Source organism: Gavialis gangeticus, unplaced genomic scaffold (genome assembly GCF_001723915.1).
Source record: "Gavialis gangeticus isolate Ggan-Ray unplaced genomic scaffold, GavGan_comp1, whole genome shotgun sequence".
In the NCBI taxonomy this organism is placed as follows: domain Eukaryota; kingdom Metazoa; phylum Chordata; order Crocodylia; family Gavialidae; genus Gavialis; species Gavialis gangeticus.
In genome coordinates this window covers 156,479,204-156,497,300 of record NW_017729022.1, presented here as the reverse complement: position 1 = coordinate 156,497,300, position 18,097 = coordinate 156,479,204, and the positions used below count along the sequence as shown (strand labels likewise).

Sequence of the window (18,097 nt, the reverse complement as noted above, 5' to 3'; positions counted from 1 at the left end):
TGCACATGTTCATAATTATGCAGCCCAGGCTGTACTTGAACCAAGCTTTGCAACCTCTATCACACCTAGATTCATGTCACCCCTTTTCTCCCACTCCACCTAATCTCCATCCTTGAGTCCTGAGACCTCTTCCTTACCATACTTCCTTATTTACCTCCCTATTCTCATCACAGCCCAAAACATTCTTGCCCCACAAAAAAGTCTCTATCCATTAATCCCCACGTTCTCCTTGCAGCACTGCGCACACAATGCATATTTTTTCTAAAAAAAATCTGAGCACTCTCTGAAGTTTCAGCTGTACTCAGATACATCCCCACATTATCTGTGACAGATACAGATAATGTATCAAGATTTCTTGCTTTATTTTCAAGTTTCTATCTTCTGACACTAGCTGAATGTAGACCAGGTTCATTGGTTACTGCTTGCCCTCTTGAACCATCTGTCTCATGCGAAATTGAACAGGCTGCTAGACAGTGTTTGGCCACGCTGTCTGTGCATTCACAATGCCATTTGTTTGCTCCGTGAGGGGTAGTCTTGCACCTCTCTAGAGAACCCAACTCTTTCATGAATACATTTTAAAAAATTTTTACCTCCAAAAGTAGTGCGAGTCATGTATTATGTGGGGCAAGTATCAACTAGTTGAGATCATTTTGCACACAATGGGCATATCCAGACAAGCGCAGATGTGTGGTATGTGATGCCACAGACCTGTGTGCAGCACTATGCACTGCACATGCAGGCATTCCCTGTACTGCTACTTTGTGGCATTCCCTGTACTGCTGTTTTGCAGTGCGGGGGGTGGCCCCAGAAAATCCTGGGGTCAAAAAAACCCACACCAAAACAGCAGGTTGGTGCATGTGGTGGCAGCTCCCCCCCGCCCCAAAACCAGAGCCTGGCCAGCCGGGGCTACACTCTGGCTGCTGACGAGGCTTCCTGCTATGGTTGCAGCCCTAGGAGGGTTCCAGGACCCTAGGCAAGGCTGCTGGGGCCAGCATAGTTGCTGGCCCAGCCTCCCCTACCCCATCCGAGGTAACCTACCATGCACCAGAGCGCATGCAGCGCAGGTGTTCCCCAGGGACAAGTAACAGGGGCACAAGGTGTGCTGCTGCTACTTGTCCCCAGAGAAACAAAAGTCCAGACTTGTCTGGACGTGCCCAGTCAGGGCTATGGTTTGCTCCCCAAGACTGTGCTAAAAAAGTTGGCATAATCTGCTAACCTTAGGAAAAATGGTTTGCTTTTAGGGAGCAGTATCACAAGAATCCTGTGCATCCCAGGAGGCTTGCTAAATTTCAAGGCTGTGTGAGTAAGCCTGAGGGTGTTAGAACTTTTAGAAGAGTTGAACATTAAACTTAAATTGTTGACTTTGTGTTTTAAGTTTTAACCAAAATAAATAGGACTCTTATAGAAAATTTCCATCGTTGAAAAAACTCCCCATTTTTAGTGTTGTGGGCAGACCTTGTTTGTTCATCTCAAAATATTTTGGGCCTCAGTAGAATTCATAAATATACACTTTTGCCTGAAGTAATATCCTGAAGCTTATCTGAAGAAACACAATGACTTGTACCCTAAACAGCTAAAAGTTCAATTTTAGCACTGCAGTTTCTCAGGTGGAGTAATATTTCCTGGGCCAGAGTGGGGGCAGTGCAGGGATGCACAGCTCCATGAAATTGTTACCTTCTTAATAGCCGCTTGCAGCTTTTACAGTATTATTGTCTCTTCTTTGAGGGTGTATGGTGAAAATGATACAATTATTACAGAAATATAACTAATGGAAATAATTTTTCTGTTTAAGTTTTCCTGATCAGTTTGCTTTGGTTTTTTTAAAAAAAAGAAGTATCACAGTTTAAACCCGCTCTGGAAGAGGTGGCTACTTGGGTGGCATTTAGTCTTATTTACCTTTCCATATTCAAATAAATTAGTAAAGCCTGACCTTTTACAATTATTAAGCTATTGTATTTTTCTTCTGAAATTCATCATTTCACACCATGTCGTGGAGGTTTGCTTGGGTGATTCCATGCTACTCCATTAACTATTTATTAGACTGCAGTTAGTTATGCCTTGTATGAGATCACGGTTCCTCTTCATTCCTACTTATAAGAAGGTCACAAAGGTTAAAAATGTTTTCACCCACCCACTCATACTGAGTCATTTCTCAGTTATCCCTTTTCTCAGTTATCTCAATTCTTACCTAATGTAAGAAGCCAGTTCCACAGGAGAGCTAGATTAATATTAAAGGTAGATCTTCCCCATTCCACAGACACAGCAGGGTTAAGTCATCCATAATCATTTTAGTTTTTGTCATATTTAAGAAGCAAAAAGAGTTGAAGCAAATCTTAACTATTTGGTTGCCCTGTATTACCTCTAAGTAGTGCACTGCTGCTTTACCACTTGTCTGAGCTGGGCCAGCTGAGGGAGCTGAATTGAGAGGAGTGGGAGAATTGGCTGTAATTTATTTCCCTGTCTTGGCATTTTATTTTTCTTCAGCCGTTTTACTTCAGATAAATAAGGTCCTATGAGTATGGATTGCCACTTACTATATGTTTATACCTCACTTGGCCTAATGGGACTCCAACCTAGTTGGTCTCAAGGCATTAGCACAGCTTAAATGCCTTTAATATGTACTTAACATATAATTTCCTGTTTTTCGTTTACTATTTTTATTTTGATTTCTGACTGGTATTGTAAAGTGAAACTCAGCCTGCCGATTAGGGGCTACACCATTATGCAAGTGACCTGCATCCTACTGTGAAATTTACTTCTGTAAATCAGTGAAAGTAGGGAGCGGGGTGAATAGCTGTTTCGGTGGAGAAAGATGCAATGCATAACAGCAGGGTTACAGAGATCAGTCCATAATTTGTCCCATGACATAGCAGGAAAATGTTTTGTTGGCCCTTGATGAAAAATCCAGACCTGGTTCAAGAATTTTCTCCTCTGAGGGTTGAAAAGCGTAGGCTGAACGAGCGTTGGAAAGTGCAGTCTTACCTAATTTAGGAAAAGCTACAAACTTACCTTTCTATTTTGTTACAGTTCACTCCCCATCTTTTAAAAAACACAAAACTTTATTCCAAGCAATAAAGCATTGCTTTCCACAGTCTGAAAAAGGAGTGGCAACAGAAAATCCATGAAATCTATTAGGAACTTGGCATTTGCCAACCTATATTACACAGGAGTGGGAGGGGTAGATACATACATAGATACTATAAGGCTGAAATGAAGCAATAATTTCTAAACTAAACCAACTATGAATAGAGTTGGCACAAAGTCAGAGTTGCCTTGCCTTCACAACAGTCATAAAAATAGATATTATCTTGTATTACAGTTTTGAATAAACAACTAAATTGTCTAGTTTTATCTGATTGTGGATAGCAGATATAATATCTGGCTATCAAAATCCTCATCTCTGGTAGTGAGTGACAGATGTCTTTTGCCTATTGTTTAGTTACCTCTGTATTTTATTTAAACTTATTTGCAGCTCCTTGAATCGAATGTAAGTTGGTGAAGGGCATTTATACATGTGCTCCAGGATTGGCGAGGGAAGGTCTTTTAATTAGAATGGCTCTGAGAGCTGCTCTAATTAAAGCACCTGGAGCGTCACATGTATCAGTGTCACTGCGCTGAAAAATGCCGGTGGGGGCATTTTAACTAAAGCTCGTCCCCTGCTGCCATTTTTCAGTGAGGGGACACTGATGCACGTGACGCTGGAGTCTGCTGGAGCACAGTAATTACTGTGCTCCAGCCGACGTGGTTAATTGAGTCTGCTCCAATGTGCTGTACTTGCAGCATGTTGGAGCAGCCTCACTGCACTTGTATAAGCACCCTAAGAGTATAATTTCACCCTAGGATTAGGATCACTGGTTTACAATCAAGCTTTTTTTCAATCATAAAAATAGCTAGTTTCATCTCTGGTCTGGTACTGTATACTTAGGAGCTAGTATTTACTCTGAGCTGCTGGAGATTTGTGAGGCACTTTTTATGAAAACTCTCAAAAGCTATAATACTAATTTCTGATGGCTTATGGATGCTTTCAACCAGTAGTGTAGATATAGGTAGATGCCTGGAGCAAGAGGGGGCTCCAGAATGGAGGTCATGAGCATTAGAGCAGTGGTGGCAGGGGGCTATTCATGGCACAGGTGTTCCTAGGGCCGGTCCAGACTGAAGGTAGGAATCCCCTTTTCAGCCTCACCCCATTTCCCCTGCTATGCAGCCAATGGCTGCTGCATTAACCCTCTCTCAGCCTCTGCAGAATTAAGACTTTGACAGTGTCATTCCACATACAAGCTGGTGGAAGCTGTGGGAGGGTTAATGCAATGGCTCCCATGTGAGGGAGGCTGAGGAAGGAACTGGGTGCTTCCTACCCCCAGCAGCTGTCTCCAGGCCCTGGGTGAGTATGCATTGTAACAGGCAAGATTCTGCCCCCTCCAACTCTCCTGAACTCAGCACAACCCTACCCACCCCAAGCCCTGCCTAGAGAGCAGAAATAGCTAGGTACACCTCTGCTATCAAGTGTGTTGCCTTCTTTTATCTGCTGTTATAATGGTTATGCTGACAATAAAGCTGTGTCCACAAGATCAGTGCTGCTTGACCTTCTGGGCTGCATGGGTGGTGCGAGGTTGGTCTGCAGGCTGGATCCAGTGTGGAGTGAGTGTGCAAGGTCAGTCTGTGGGCACAAACCAGCACGTAGGCAGCGCCTTGTATGCTTGTTCCAGCTGCAGGGCCCTGTTCTGTGCTAGTCCAACTCCATGCATCAGTTCCAGCCACGGAGCAACGATATGCACTGGCATGATCCAGTATTCAAGGCTCCCCATGGGTCTGGGAATTTGGGGGCAGGGGAGCAGTGACATCCTTAATTGCTGCAGCTCCCAGAACTGTGGCAATTAATGGTGTCACTGCTCCCTTATCACAAAATTTCTGGACCTGCAGGAAAGCCCACAGGCCTGATGACAGCCCCATGGGCTAGATTCAGTCCACTGGCTGGAGGCTGAGCAGCATCACTGCACAGGATCATTCAAAGACTGTAGTTTTTCCCCCAGTTTTGAAGTACAGAGGTTTGTTTGGTAGCCATTTAACATTTAAGGCATGGAGGTTTCAAATTGGCCTAGCTTTTAGAAGGCTTTCATACATTATTGTCCATTTTTGGTGGGCAGCAGAAGGTTTTCTGTTTCATGGAACAATCAATGAGAGATCCAAGGTGCAATCCCGATTTCAGGTATATTGTCTGAGATTACAATTTGCCATATACTTTCAGTTATTTAACAGAAATGAACAAAAATGTGTTGACTTCAGTGGGTGTAAAATAGGGATATAAATTACAAAAATTTGAGTTCTCTACATCTTTCTTTTCCCTTCCACTTCCTCATCCCTCCTTATCCTAAGCAATTCTCCTGACTGCTATCTTGTCATGCACACACAGGATCTCCAGAGTTTACTTTTTATCCTTTGGGAAACAGAAGCAGACTAGGCTTGCCCCACTGAGCAGATGTCAGCTTACTCAGTGGAACTATTTAGTTCTGGCTTGTTCTGTGTTAAAGATGACATGGTACCTACACAGGATCGAATAACATTTCATTTCCTGTCTAATTTTGGCCAGAGTGAGAATCCCTTCACTCACAATGATGAGCAGTTCTTTGACTTGAGTAGGACTGCTCATCTAACGTACCTGCTTACTAATATTTGTAAAAAGCTCTTTATCACTGTCTGCATGGGTCCTGGGGCAGGGTTGGTATATTCATGACTTCTGCTGTGTTACTCCTGGAATTTTATACAGAAGATGGCTTTGTGTATGCTTTTAAAACACTCCTCTAAAGAAGGATCTAATGCAGATTTTTCCAATACAAAAGTATTTAACCAGAAAATACTGCTCTGCTGTGTGTTTCATGGAAATGCATTGGGGGAACACACTTTTAATGAGCAACAGACAGGCTTTGATGGAAATGCTTGTCTGCTCACCTGTGGGCTGCCAGGAAGCCTAGAATGCGAGCTCTGGGGCAGCCCTGCTATGTGGACTGTGCTGGGGTCGGAGACTGGGAGTTTGGAAGTGCTGAGAGGTTCAGTTCTTTATAGAGTCCTGCTTCCTTGCTCTGTAGCCGGGTGCTTGGGAATCTCAAGGAATCTTAGCTTTAGCCTGGGGCAGGCTTCCATGGTTTGCAGCTTGGGGTTAGCCACACCTGTCCCAAGGATTATAGGACTTCAAGACCATCTGTATCCAAAAGCTGCCTGGATCCCATAACTAAATGATATGATTCTTGTCAGCAGAGTGCTAAAGTGTCTCTACTGGGCATGTGTGGGCTGTGATCAAAAGCTCATAACTTGGCCAAATTGGAGTTGTTTTGCACCGGGCACATTTCTGACACAAGCCATTTCTCTAGCTAAATTTTATGCCTCTGATCCAAAGCATGTGATTGCTATAACTTCAAACAAAGCATAGCAACATTACCATGTTTTTACTTGCCTCTTTCTCAGAACTATTTTCACTGAGATTTTCCAAAAGAGTTAAACCTGGGGCAAGCTGATACCATAATTTCATCCCAAAAAATTCAAATTTGGTAAAAATGCAAGCAACTGAAAACAGGATTTTATAGTAGGGAGTGCTGGCCAATCTTAGTAACAGATGGTGCCACCAGCCCTGCTTGTAGTAGAAAACACACACGCACAAACGCGCGCGCGCGCACACACACACACACACACACACACACACGAGTAGCTGTTATCTTGTATTTAACTCTGGCATTGAGGACTAATGATTTTTGTTCAGCATAAACTGACTTCAGATTTATTTGTTGTGGTGTCTTTTACCCACCTTCTAAACCCACACATTTAATCAGTCATGGCACTTACTTCAGGCAGACCTGGGTGAACCAGATTTTTCATATTAGGGAGAACCATGATAACAAAGATTGATTCATTCATTATGCAAGGCCTTGGAAACATGCTAGTAGTCTGAAGAAATTGACTTTCAGTTCATTAGAAAAATTAAATGTATATTTAGTGGATAAAAAGAGGTTAAACAAAAGGTTTTTGAATGCAGTATTTATTCTTTCTCTCTCTCTCTCCTTTTTTTTTAATAGAGATTCATCCTGCAATAAAACCTAATGTAATCAGATCAATGCCGAGCCTTCAGAGCCCAGGTGCAAAACGAATGCTTGCAACTTCTAATCATTCATCCTTAAGTATTTTGGGGAAGAGAAACTACAGCCATCATAATGGCCTTGATGGTATGTAAAGCTTGGATTTTAACAAAATATATTTTATAACTCTTCCATGAATTACAAAACTTCAATCTGCAGAGCTACAAATCTGGAAAACTGAAATTGTAGGACTCTGCTCATTTGTAGCACGCCACATAAAATAATGAATCATTGATTTATAAAAGAAGTAGGCTGCTAGATGAATAACTGTCTTAAAGATGCAGTTCTATAAGTATTGTGTAAAATTCACTGAGAAGAGTAGCACCTTCTCATTCATAAATGTACTCTGAGTACAAACCAAAGAAGACCTTTTGTCATGGAACAAGTACAAGATATGTTTAGTTTGTTTGTTTTGTTAGTTTTAAATGTCATCATGGGTGGTGTGGAATACACTAGAATTGGCTTAATTTTTAAGATCCATCTCAAAAGACTACTTTGGCTTTAGAGTCTTCAAACTAATATTACTTTTTGTATTTCTTCTGACTAATCCTCAATGTTTGCATAAAAAAGATAAGGAAAAGAATAAAAACAAGGGTGTTGCAATAGAAGCTGTCTGTATTGTTGAGCAACTGTTTTGCAGTGAGCAATAAAATAAGCCAGTAGATGGTTTGTATAAGATCATTATGATTTGTTCCATATTGTACTAATTTATAGATTGCTGGGATACCAAAGTGCTTGTGTGCTGGTTTACATTTCCAATCAGTGTATGGATCCATGACTTGTTTGAAATACTGGTCCCAGCTTCTCTGATTTCATGTGTTGTAAATCAAGGGAGAGATGGTTAGCCATCTTGTGGTAAAATAGCTTTTAGCCATCTGCCCAGACCAATAGTCTGGGGTTAGAACCAATCAAGTCCCTTCTCTAAATCAGAATATCTAATGGCAGGTTGTTCACAGCCCAAGGTGTCATTCTGGCAAACAGGGATAGCTGGCATGTAGAAGCTTCTCGTCCACATGCTCTTTCCCATGTATGCCCATGGCATGGAAGACAGAAGTCAGTTTCACTGAACCACTTAGAGTTTTGTCTACACTGGGTGACTCTCTTGTATCCTTTAAGGCTGATTTCTGATGGTAGCACGCAAATCATGAGCTGATAAAAATTGTGGAAAGGAATTTTGAAGATGGCTCCAAACCATTTTAAAGTGTGCTTACACTTTTAAAAATAACCCTGTGTGTGGCATTTTCTTGGCTTGTATATCATCACTACTAACAATATGGATTTTGCCATGAATTGTTCAATAAACAATTCTTACCTAATGTACAAGTCAGAATGGAGTCCAGCTCACTGCCCTTTAGCTAACAGAAGTGAAATGGAATACATCTTTAATAAAGCAATAAAAGATAAGCAGTTCTGACTGAACACAAATGCAGGAAATCAGTGGATTAAATATTCTACCCGGTTACTTTTTAGTGAAGAACCCCACTATAAGCTTTGAAGTCCTCAGTCACCACACATTATTGGTTAGTTGATATAAAAAGGTCTGCAGTGAATATAGGAAACATGAAATTATACTATCTTTAATATATTCCAATTTTAGCTTATCTTAGCAAAGCGGTGACAATATCAGATGGACTGGACTTGTGGTATTACATGGAAAAATATTTTCAGAGAGGCAGAAAAAGTTGTCAGAGTACTGTGTCTTCCCTGGTCTTTGCAGAAGTAAATGAAGAAATGTTTTATGTTTTGTTTGTTGAGCTATAGTTTAATGAAGGCATCCATCCCACATGGTCCTATGAACTGAGGTAAAGCCTGGCCTCCCATCCATGACCACTGGTACAACTATATTTAGCACCAAGCTGAATATAAGATCTAGAGGGATCTGCACTTGTTACAGCTTTATTCTTGTTAGTCCTATAGAAGCCCTTAAAAAATAAACAGTATTTGAAGAATGGTGTACTCTGGGCATGTCTACACAAGACATTTATACAGTTGCGTAATTAACTCCACAGTAAATGTCTCAGTGTCTACATGTGCAGACCTATTAGGCTGGAGTAAACTAATAAAATCTACAGCAGGATAGTACTTGTAAATACAAGTACAGTCCTGCTACAGATTTTTTTACTCCGCAGCATCACACATGTAGACACTTATATGGCTGGCTGGGGCATGAGGTGCTTCAGTGCAGGGGCTGCCTGCTGACTAGCCACACACTGGAGCATTCTTGTGCCCCAGCCAGTCCCTCTGTAGCTGGTTGACCCAGGTCAGAGCAGCCCCAGGCTGGCAGGCTGACCCCCCAGGCTCCCTGCCAGCCAGGACTGCTCTGACATGGTTCAGTGTGCTGTGGTCCCAGGTACACATGTAAACATGGCACCTGGGGAGTAATAAACTATGGCATGATATTCACCAGAGTTTATTACATAGCATTAATATGTACATGTAGACATGTCCACTGTGTGTGGGGAGTCAGGTAGCCTCTTTGCCTTCTCCCTCACCCCAACTTCTTTCCCCTGTAGCCCTTTCCCCTTCTCTTTACTGTCAGACCCTGCTGTCCCTGAGCATATGGAAGTGAGAAGTAAATTTGAAAATAGTGACTGAAATAACCATAGATATAATAATTTTTATACAGTACCAATAGATTAAGTTCATCCAGAATTGATGTATTTTACCTTTTTTTTTTAAACCGCAGCAAGTTTAAGCACAGGTACTCCATAAACACATTTTAAAGAGAAAATCCATGTGGGACTCTGTGATGTGCCCCAACTCCAGACATGCCTGGGTAGGCCTTTGAGACTCCTGGGGCACTCCCACGCACTTGGGGTGCCATTCTGCTCCAAAACCCTCCCCTCAGTGCTTGGCCACTGAGAACCAGCTGAGATGTGCCAGGAGCCAACTCCTTGGCTTGTGGCATCTCACCCTTACCTGTCTCTCTGTGGCCTTGCCACCTCTGAGCAGAGGGGATTTTGCTGACTAGAAGAATCACACCCTTGTCCCATTGTGCACTCAGAAAAGATGGATCCCCCCTTTCCTGGTAAGCCTGTGTGGTCAATACATATGTAAAAGATAACAAAAAGGATATATCAGGGAAAAAAATAAAAAGCACAAGAAATTAGTAATCATAAGTGGAAATACACAGAGAGATATAAGAGTAAACAAGCAGAAGAAAATATCTGTACAAAAACCTATTTTTAACCCTGCATCTGAAATCCAAGGATGCATTCAGTACTTGGGAAGCTTCAACAGATAGAAGGCAGCTTTTCTGTGTGATCTCTTGGTTAGGGCCTCCTGCAATTTCTCCTACCACCTTGCTTTACTCAGCTTCCTTTACCCAGGCTCTACAGGAGGGACTACAGCCTCCCCTGTACCCAGGAAAATTAAAGTCAATACCCTACTCTCAAAGCAGGCTTAAATACAATTTCCTGTCTAGCTATTCATGTCTATCACTTATTTGATTCTTGGGGCGCCCACCTTATTATGTATATAACTTCCTGCCCCCTCAAAGGTGCATGTTTGCCAAAGCAAAAAATCTTTCCAAATCTAATTAAGACCAAGGGAATATGTGCATCCTTTCAGACATGGATATTCACTAATCCAATATACTAAAGATCCTGCCTTTCTGTTTCCCCAGTAATCTGAATAAGTAGGTGTTATTCTTATGGCTCCTTCCTTTTAAAATGTGAATTTATCACTGACGTAAGGACAGAGTTTATATGCCTCAGAGCATGTAAGCAAAGGTGCTGAATCAACAAACACCTGTCAAATGCTGACTCTGAGCACTTTGGCTAGGGACAGACGTTTAAAAAGCCTTATCCTGAATTGATTCAATCTTTGCATGTTAGTTTAATCTGGCTAGGCTAAATCAGTTTTGTAACCAAACAGACATCCCAGAAATGCAGGTACATGCCTGCAGTGGCTTAGGCTAGAAGCTGGGAGGTGCTAGACAGCCCTCCCTTTCCTTGCACAGAGCTGAGCTAAGGGGAGCATGGCCAGGCCCTGGTAGGATGCTGTAATTAGAGAGGGATCCTCCCCTCCTAAACAGCCCTGCAGGCAGCCCCTGCTGGCTGCAGCAGGGAGCTGGATCTGGACTCCATGCTTGTAAGTAGGAGGTGGGGGAAGAGGAGGCTGGAGGAGGGGGGAGGGTACCATGGAGGAAACCCTGCCAGGCCCCATCCTCTGCCTGATCCCCCAGTCCCCCTGAGTGCTCTTGACCCCCTCCTGCTTTCCCAGTGCCCCGCCATGACTCCCTGCTTGGCCCTAGCTCCCAGCTCTTTAAAAGCCCTCATTCACCGGCTGCTGCCAAGCAGGGAGGGTGATCCCTGCTACCCACACTGCCCCACGCTGTGAAGAGGGCTCTGCCATGAGGCCCCCAACACTTAGCCACTCTCACAGACCCCCCCCCCGCCCTGGCTGCCCCACCTGCCCCAGCTCCTGACTCTTTATAAAAACAAACAAACAAAACACCCCACACTCACTGGCTGCTGTAGCAGCCTTGGGGTTTCTGGGGTCTTGTGGCAGAGTCCTCCATGCAGCATGGAGCAGTGGGGGGCAGCAGGGATTGGCCCCCACCCTCCCACCTGAAAGCAACCAGTGAATGGGGGCTGCTTTTTTTTTTTTTTAAGAGCTGGGAGAGCAGGCCAGGCAGCCATTGAGAGCCAGCAGGGGATGGGGCTGATTCAGAGATTTGGCCAATTCAGCTGCAGCTGAATCAATTTGGGGCAGTGATTCGAATCATCGAATTGAATCACTGTTCCCGAATTGGCCGAATCTGAAGTGAATACAAGCCGCTTCACACAGGCCTACTGCTTAGCAGAGAGTGGGGGAGGGAGCAGAAGTGAGGCAAACGCCTGCAGAGACTGCTGAAGCTGCAGCCAGGGAGCAGAGGGGAGGGGCCAGCCCTGCTGTGGAGCAGAGAGCCCCGCCCAGCCCAGAGAGCATGCCAGGATGCTGGGAGAGTTTGATTTAATTTAAACCAGCAAGGGGCCTGGGACAGACATTGCATAAACTGGTTTGAGCCAAATCAGTTAAAAGTCTGGTACTACATTCAACCAGGTTTATTTCAAACTGTCTTCAGCCATTCTCAGACTGGTTTATGTGCACTGAACATCTGTTCTTTTGCAGGTTTAAACCAGTTTCTGATTACTTAAACTGGTTTATGTGTAATGTCTGTCCCTAGCCTTAAGGGTCTTCAGCCATTCAGGCTTTGAGTCTCTCTGAGGTGCCAAAGAAACTTACTGTTTGTTACTTGAAAGTCATTGTCATATTGTGCAATCCTGGCTGTGTACATTTTATATCCAAAACTACAATGCATAGAAGCATAAGGATGATAAAGTTATATCTGCCTTGATATTACCTATACATACAGACTGCCAATGCCACATTGGCAAAATACATTCAAGAAAACCTACATGACATCCCACAAACCCCCAGTTCATGACAGACCTCATTAGAACATGATTTAAATGGTTCCCCATTTTAAAATAATTTTGAGACCTGTAATTAAGGAGTTCCAAATCAATTAATATGGGCTACCTGCTAACATTTTTTTATCAGAATGTCACATAGGACTAAGTCTGTGCCTTACGGAAGTCTAAGTTTATGATGTTACCTTTGGGGCGTGTCTACACATCAGCATAAGGTGACATTGCTATGGCACCATGCTTTAGAACTTCCTTTCTATGTGTAGACACACCCTTGTTAACCAAACTCCTTATCTCATCAACAATAATTTCAGTGTTTGACTGGTGTTAATTATTCTACTAACCTTTAACTTGTCCTGATTAGAGCTTATATCTATCTGATTTTCTGTGATTTTGCTTGTGATCAATGTTAGGTTACAACTATGCATCATCCCATTACCCCTTTTTATAAATTGGAGTTCATTCTTTAGGCTCTCAGGTGTTTCAAAATGTGTTAAAAATCCTTATTAATGGCTGAGAATTCTTTCACCTACTTTTAATGCTCTTAAGTGCAGGTTATGGGCCTTTTGATATAGAAATGGTTAATAGTTGCTGTTTAACATCCTCCCTTGTTAATGATGGAATAAAACATATTTCCTTATTACTGTGAGATATGAATACATCATTCTGCTTCTTTTCAAAAGCAGAACAATAATGATTGGAAAAGCTTTGGAATAGTATCTGGTTTTTGTGCAGTTACATCTACAGTCATGTTCTATCTCACTTTAAAATATTTTTTATAATTATTTACAGTGTATGGACCTTTCCAATTGAGTATAAAAGACTGTCAATTATTAGTAGTGTTGTGGTGTAGCATTAACAGAAAATTTCTGTTGAGAGGCTATGTTGTCTTTGGTGAAACAAGGAAACAAAATTATGTCAGTAAAACTTATTGACATAAAAGAGAGACGTTTCAAAAAGCAAACCTGAACATTCACTACTATTAGAAAAATTGTTTAAAAGGAGCTATGTAAATATATTTGCATAAAATATGGAGCAATTTAGGCCTCTCAGGTAAACACCATTTAGGCTTGTGTAAATACATATTCAGGACTGATGTGTTTTAAAGAATATATATTTTATGGAGTTAAGACCACATACTGTATTTTCACAGGTCTCATTATTTTGCCAAGTATAGGGACTCAAAGATGTATGAGATAAATGTGGAACTAGGGACTTTTTAAGAATATTGTGTTGGATTAGGAGAGTACCATCCCTCTAACCACTTTTTTTTAGCTAGGTATGGAAGAATGTGTAGAGGAAAATTGCTGGTACATGGTCTAATTGTTTTTTTAAAGAATGTAATGCTTATAAAAGATGCTAGGCCTACATTCCTCAAGACTGAGGATGTCTGTTAATTTATGAGTCTGTACTATTGGATGCTACAACAAAAGCTTGACAACACTTTACCATTGGGCTAGGGACAGAAATTAGACATAAACCGGTATAAGTGATTGGAAACTGGTTCAAATCTGTAACACAACAGAAGTTCAGTGAACATAAATTGCTTTCAAAATGACCAAAACCAGTTTAAGATAAACCTGGATGGATGTAGTATCAGACTTAATACATTTAGATTAAATCTGCCTCAGGTTTTTTGACTGTCTGTACTTAGCCCTGATATACATCATTAGTGGGGGACCAATTAATATTATTTGGGATGGTTGTCTTTGTGCTCTGGGCACATTCTTTCTAGAAACTAGACTGAGATTATGAAACTTTGTTCATTGGCACTAACAGCTGAGAGGGGGAATTTTTTACAGGTCTTTGGCCCTGATCTGAGTCATTTACCTAGTCTCTATCTGTATGCTGTGTAAAATGTAACTGTACTGACAGAAACAGCAACAGAGGTGCTGCAGAATTGGAAAAGACAAGTTGAAAATGGGTGCTTTAAATATTGCTCTAGAAAGTCAGTGATTAAAGGAAGAAAAAAACATCTCTTAACGTTTAACTCTTTACAAGTCCAGGGTATGATAGCAGGATGTATCTTTTTTCCCCTGTAATAAATTACTAATTCGGTGGCTCATCTGCTAATCTTTGAAAAGGAGTTTTTGGGGTTTGTCTTTTTTTGTTTATTTTTTTTCATGGATAGTACTAGATCGTCCTACAAATCAGAAAAAAAATGAATGAGTGTCAGGAAAGTTTTTTGTGCTGTTTGTCTTCTCAGCTGCCCTTAAAATCTGCCAGACCATCTCTCATACAAGAACTGACAGATTTTGTAAGAAAAAGGCAGAAAGAATAGACAAGCCCATCAGGAAATGACCAATGGAATGTGGGAATTCAGAAGACTGTATATTTTGTGAAAGAATGATAAATGCCATTTCCCTATGGGCACTAACCTTCTGAACTTAATTGTTCCAACTTCAGGCCCCAACTATTGTAGGTACTTTCATATGGAAAAGGCCTGGAAGCCTGTTGTATGGTACAGCTTCAAAAACTGAAAGAGTGAGAATTCAGATTTTAGCCTGAAACTTTGAAACCAAGGGACAATGTTTCAAAGACTGAACTAAATTCATCTGTATTTTTCTGTATACTTAAAATCAATTCTCTGCTGTATACCAATACTACTACAATGATTTCAAAGAAGAAAAGTTTTATAGTCCACCTTTAACTAATTTATTTTAAGTAATGCTATGTACAGTAAAATCTCTGTTATCCGGCCTCCCCCTGGGATTGCCGGTTATGTAAAAACTCTGGTTATCTGAAATAACCTGGCAGAGTTTTCAGATAACATGAGATGCTGGGGCGGCAGCTGTGTGTGAGCTTTCCCCACTCTACACAGCCAGCCGGCCAGCCAGAAACTCTGGTTAATAGAATACTCTGTTTGGTGAAGTATCAGATGACAGATTTTACTGTACTTTTGACACGAAACAATGTTGTAAGTTGACTTTAAAGTGCATGTATTTGTGCTTTTTTTTGTGGTACTTTTTAATTCTTCTGCATGAATTCATAGAATCATCCATGTTCTAATCAAAATCACCTATGAATTATGTTGCTCATCCTGCAGAATTTATTGTAGTGCAAATTGCACATTGTATAATTACAAGGAAATGTAAACTTTTATCCTTTTTAAAGAAGTCATCCAGAGGCATGTGTATTGTCCTTATTCACCCTGATTCTTCATACTGTGCCATACATTATTATCTACCAGGAACCTTTGCCATGGTATTTTTTGGAAGGTTTACAGCCTTTTTGGAGTCTTCCTCAAGCACAAATGCTTTTACCTCCTCTGCGAGGTACAATTGCTTTAATATCTTCTATTGTTATTTCTGCAAATTCCCAAGACATTCTAAGTAATTTTAAAGCAATTCTTAGTACTAAAGAAGAGTCCCTTCTAAAAAAATAAGATTCTTTGTGCAGAAAATTACAAAGGCTACAATATGCTTTACTGGTCTGGATCAAAGAAAGGATGGCAGGAAGACTCAGGTGTCTAAAAAAATCTTGGCCTTTAGTTTCTTCTGAGAAATTATAAAACACTTGTTACAGATTTGAAATATAAAAATAATGTATTTCTATTCATACTGCAGGATCTCAGCTCGCTTTTAGTGATCACTTCTCCAGCTTCTGAATTGTGAACAAGAGAGCTTAACAACAGTTGAGGTTTGCCCTAGGCTATGGAAAAGTACAACACAGTCATGACGACTGTTGATTATTGTTAATTATTTGTATGAGTTCTTTAAGATAAAATCTTTTGGATTAATGGGTTCCCCATCTGCTGGCAGGACTTCCTCTGCTTTGACAAGGATCAGAGCCAGTGTCCATGGGATTTCTAACAGACCAAGGAAGTCACCTTGTATCTACTGAAATTTGCCTTGTTAGCTATTTGAAAGTAGTTATGCAGTTTTCCAAACCTCAATTTGGATTTAGCTGTCAATCCTGACCCTAATTCTTTCTCCCTTTTCCAGAACTTTCATGCTGTATTTCAGACTGAGATGTCCTCTTTCCTTCCTCCTTGAATCAAGAGTTGCTTCAGCTCCTGGAGGAACAAATATTGATGCGCACAGCTGTGACCAAGGACTGGACAGCTGTTTCCTGCTGCATTTGACTAGGATCTCTTCCTCCATCCCCCAACACACAACACTATGGGGAAGCAACATGAGCAGTTGATGAAATGAGATCTCAGTCTATCCCCATTTTCTGATGCCAGTCTAGTCTGTCTCTGCCTCCATATTTTTAGCTACTCAGGAGTATAACTTTTGTCTACGAGTGGGCAAGACTTTGTCCTTTCATCACCCCCACTATTTTTGTTGGAAGCTTGCAACTGTCTTTTATGTCTAGCACAGAAGAATGTAAACAGTCTAATTGACATATCATTGAGAGACTGGAAAATTTGACTCGCATCTTTCTTGGACCAGGGAAATGTAAGAGCATTGCATGTATCTGCTTCATCATGATTCCTCAGATGTGTATTATGTATGAAAGTATGTGTACAGAAAGAGGGTTTCACAGTCAGTCTGAATGTCTTGCTTAGATATGTGCTAGCATCTGTGATATAGCATTTTGCTCTCATCTTGACTTGCAAAAAACTCTCTGATTACCAGCAACTCCATTTTATTTTTCAATCGGGATTTCAGACGCTTTCCTGAGATGGTAGAATGTCACGTAGGGTGCATATCTATGGAGACCAGGTGACATTCCATCAATCAGCTTCCTGAATTTGAAGTTTAATTTGCTAACCTGCCTATTGCTGTTGATATGAATGCTTTTATTGACTTTGTATATAACTTGGAGTACTGCTTATTCGTTCAGTTAGCATCTTTTTTACAGATCAACTGAGCACATTTGATATATACGGTATTAAGACTCAATAGACAATGAACCCCAAACGCCATTTTTACCATCATTTTTCTCCACGGACCCACCCTTTAAAATTCCATGTAGTCATCTTTAGCTTATGACCCCATCTTCCTCAAAAGTGCAGAACAAACCACGCTGCTCAATGGTCAATTTGAACTCCTCACAGTATCAGTTTTGGACATGCTTATTCCAGTCCCTCTCTCTTGCTGCATAATCTCTCTTGAAGTTTGGAAATCATCCTTGAGTAACTTAAGTGATGAAGGCTTGCTTGGTCCTTCAAAAAATATGCCAGTTTTTTAAAGCTATAAGTTCTGTAAGACTTGGCAAAACTGTTGGCTTTGCTTACTTTTCTTACTCTTCCTACTGCTTCTCTGAGAGGCAAATGCTATGTGTTGCTCCACGCTTGCAGCTGCAGCATCTTAATTAACAAGCAGTTTTCTCTGTAGCAGTTGCCAGTAGTGATCAAGTGGAGAGTAAAGTTAACAGCTACTTTCCACTGTGCTAAACAAATTATCTTTGTGACTCACGTTGCCTCAAGTTCCAGTAACTCAAGTGAAATCTCAGTGCAACTTTCACATATTGGAAAAGCAGTTGAGCACAACAAGAACTTCCATTTCTTTTCTTAGGGCATGTGTAAACGAAACGGGGGTGCTACGTTGAAGCGATGGGTTTTAAAAAACACTGCTTCAATTTAGGGCCGATTAAACCCCTGTGTCGTGCACA

General features: G+C 41.2%; 1 protein-coding gene across 1 annotated transcript in view; it reads left to right on the top strand.

Annotated features, from left to right (window-relative positions):
• MTA3 (metastasis associated 1 family member 3) overlaps nt 1-18,041 on the top strand; it is a 284,441-nt gene extending 266,400 nt beyond the window's left edge. Inside the window, exons 16-17 of the mRNA XM_019516380.1 lie at nt 7,065-7,211; nt 16,483-18,041. Of these exons, the coding sequence (XP_019371925.1) occupies nt 7,065-7,211; nt 16,483-16,508 (173 nt within the window). The 3' untranslated portion in view covers nt 16,509-18,041. The remainder of the gene's footprint in view (nt 1-7,064; nt 7,212-16,482) is intronic.
• The last annotated feature ends 56 nt before the right edge of the window (nt 18,042-18,097 follow it).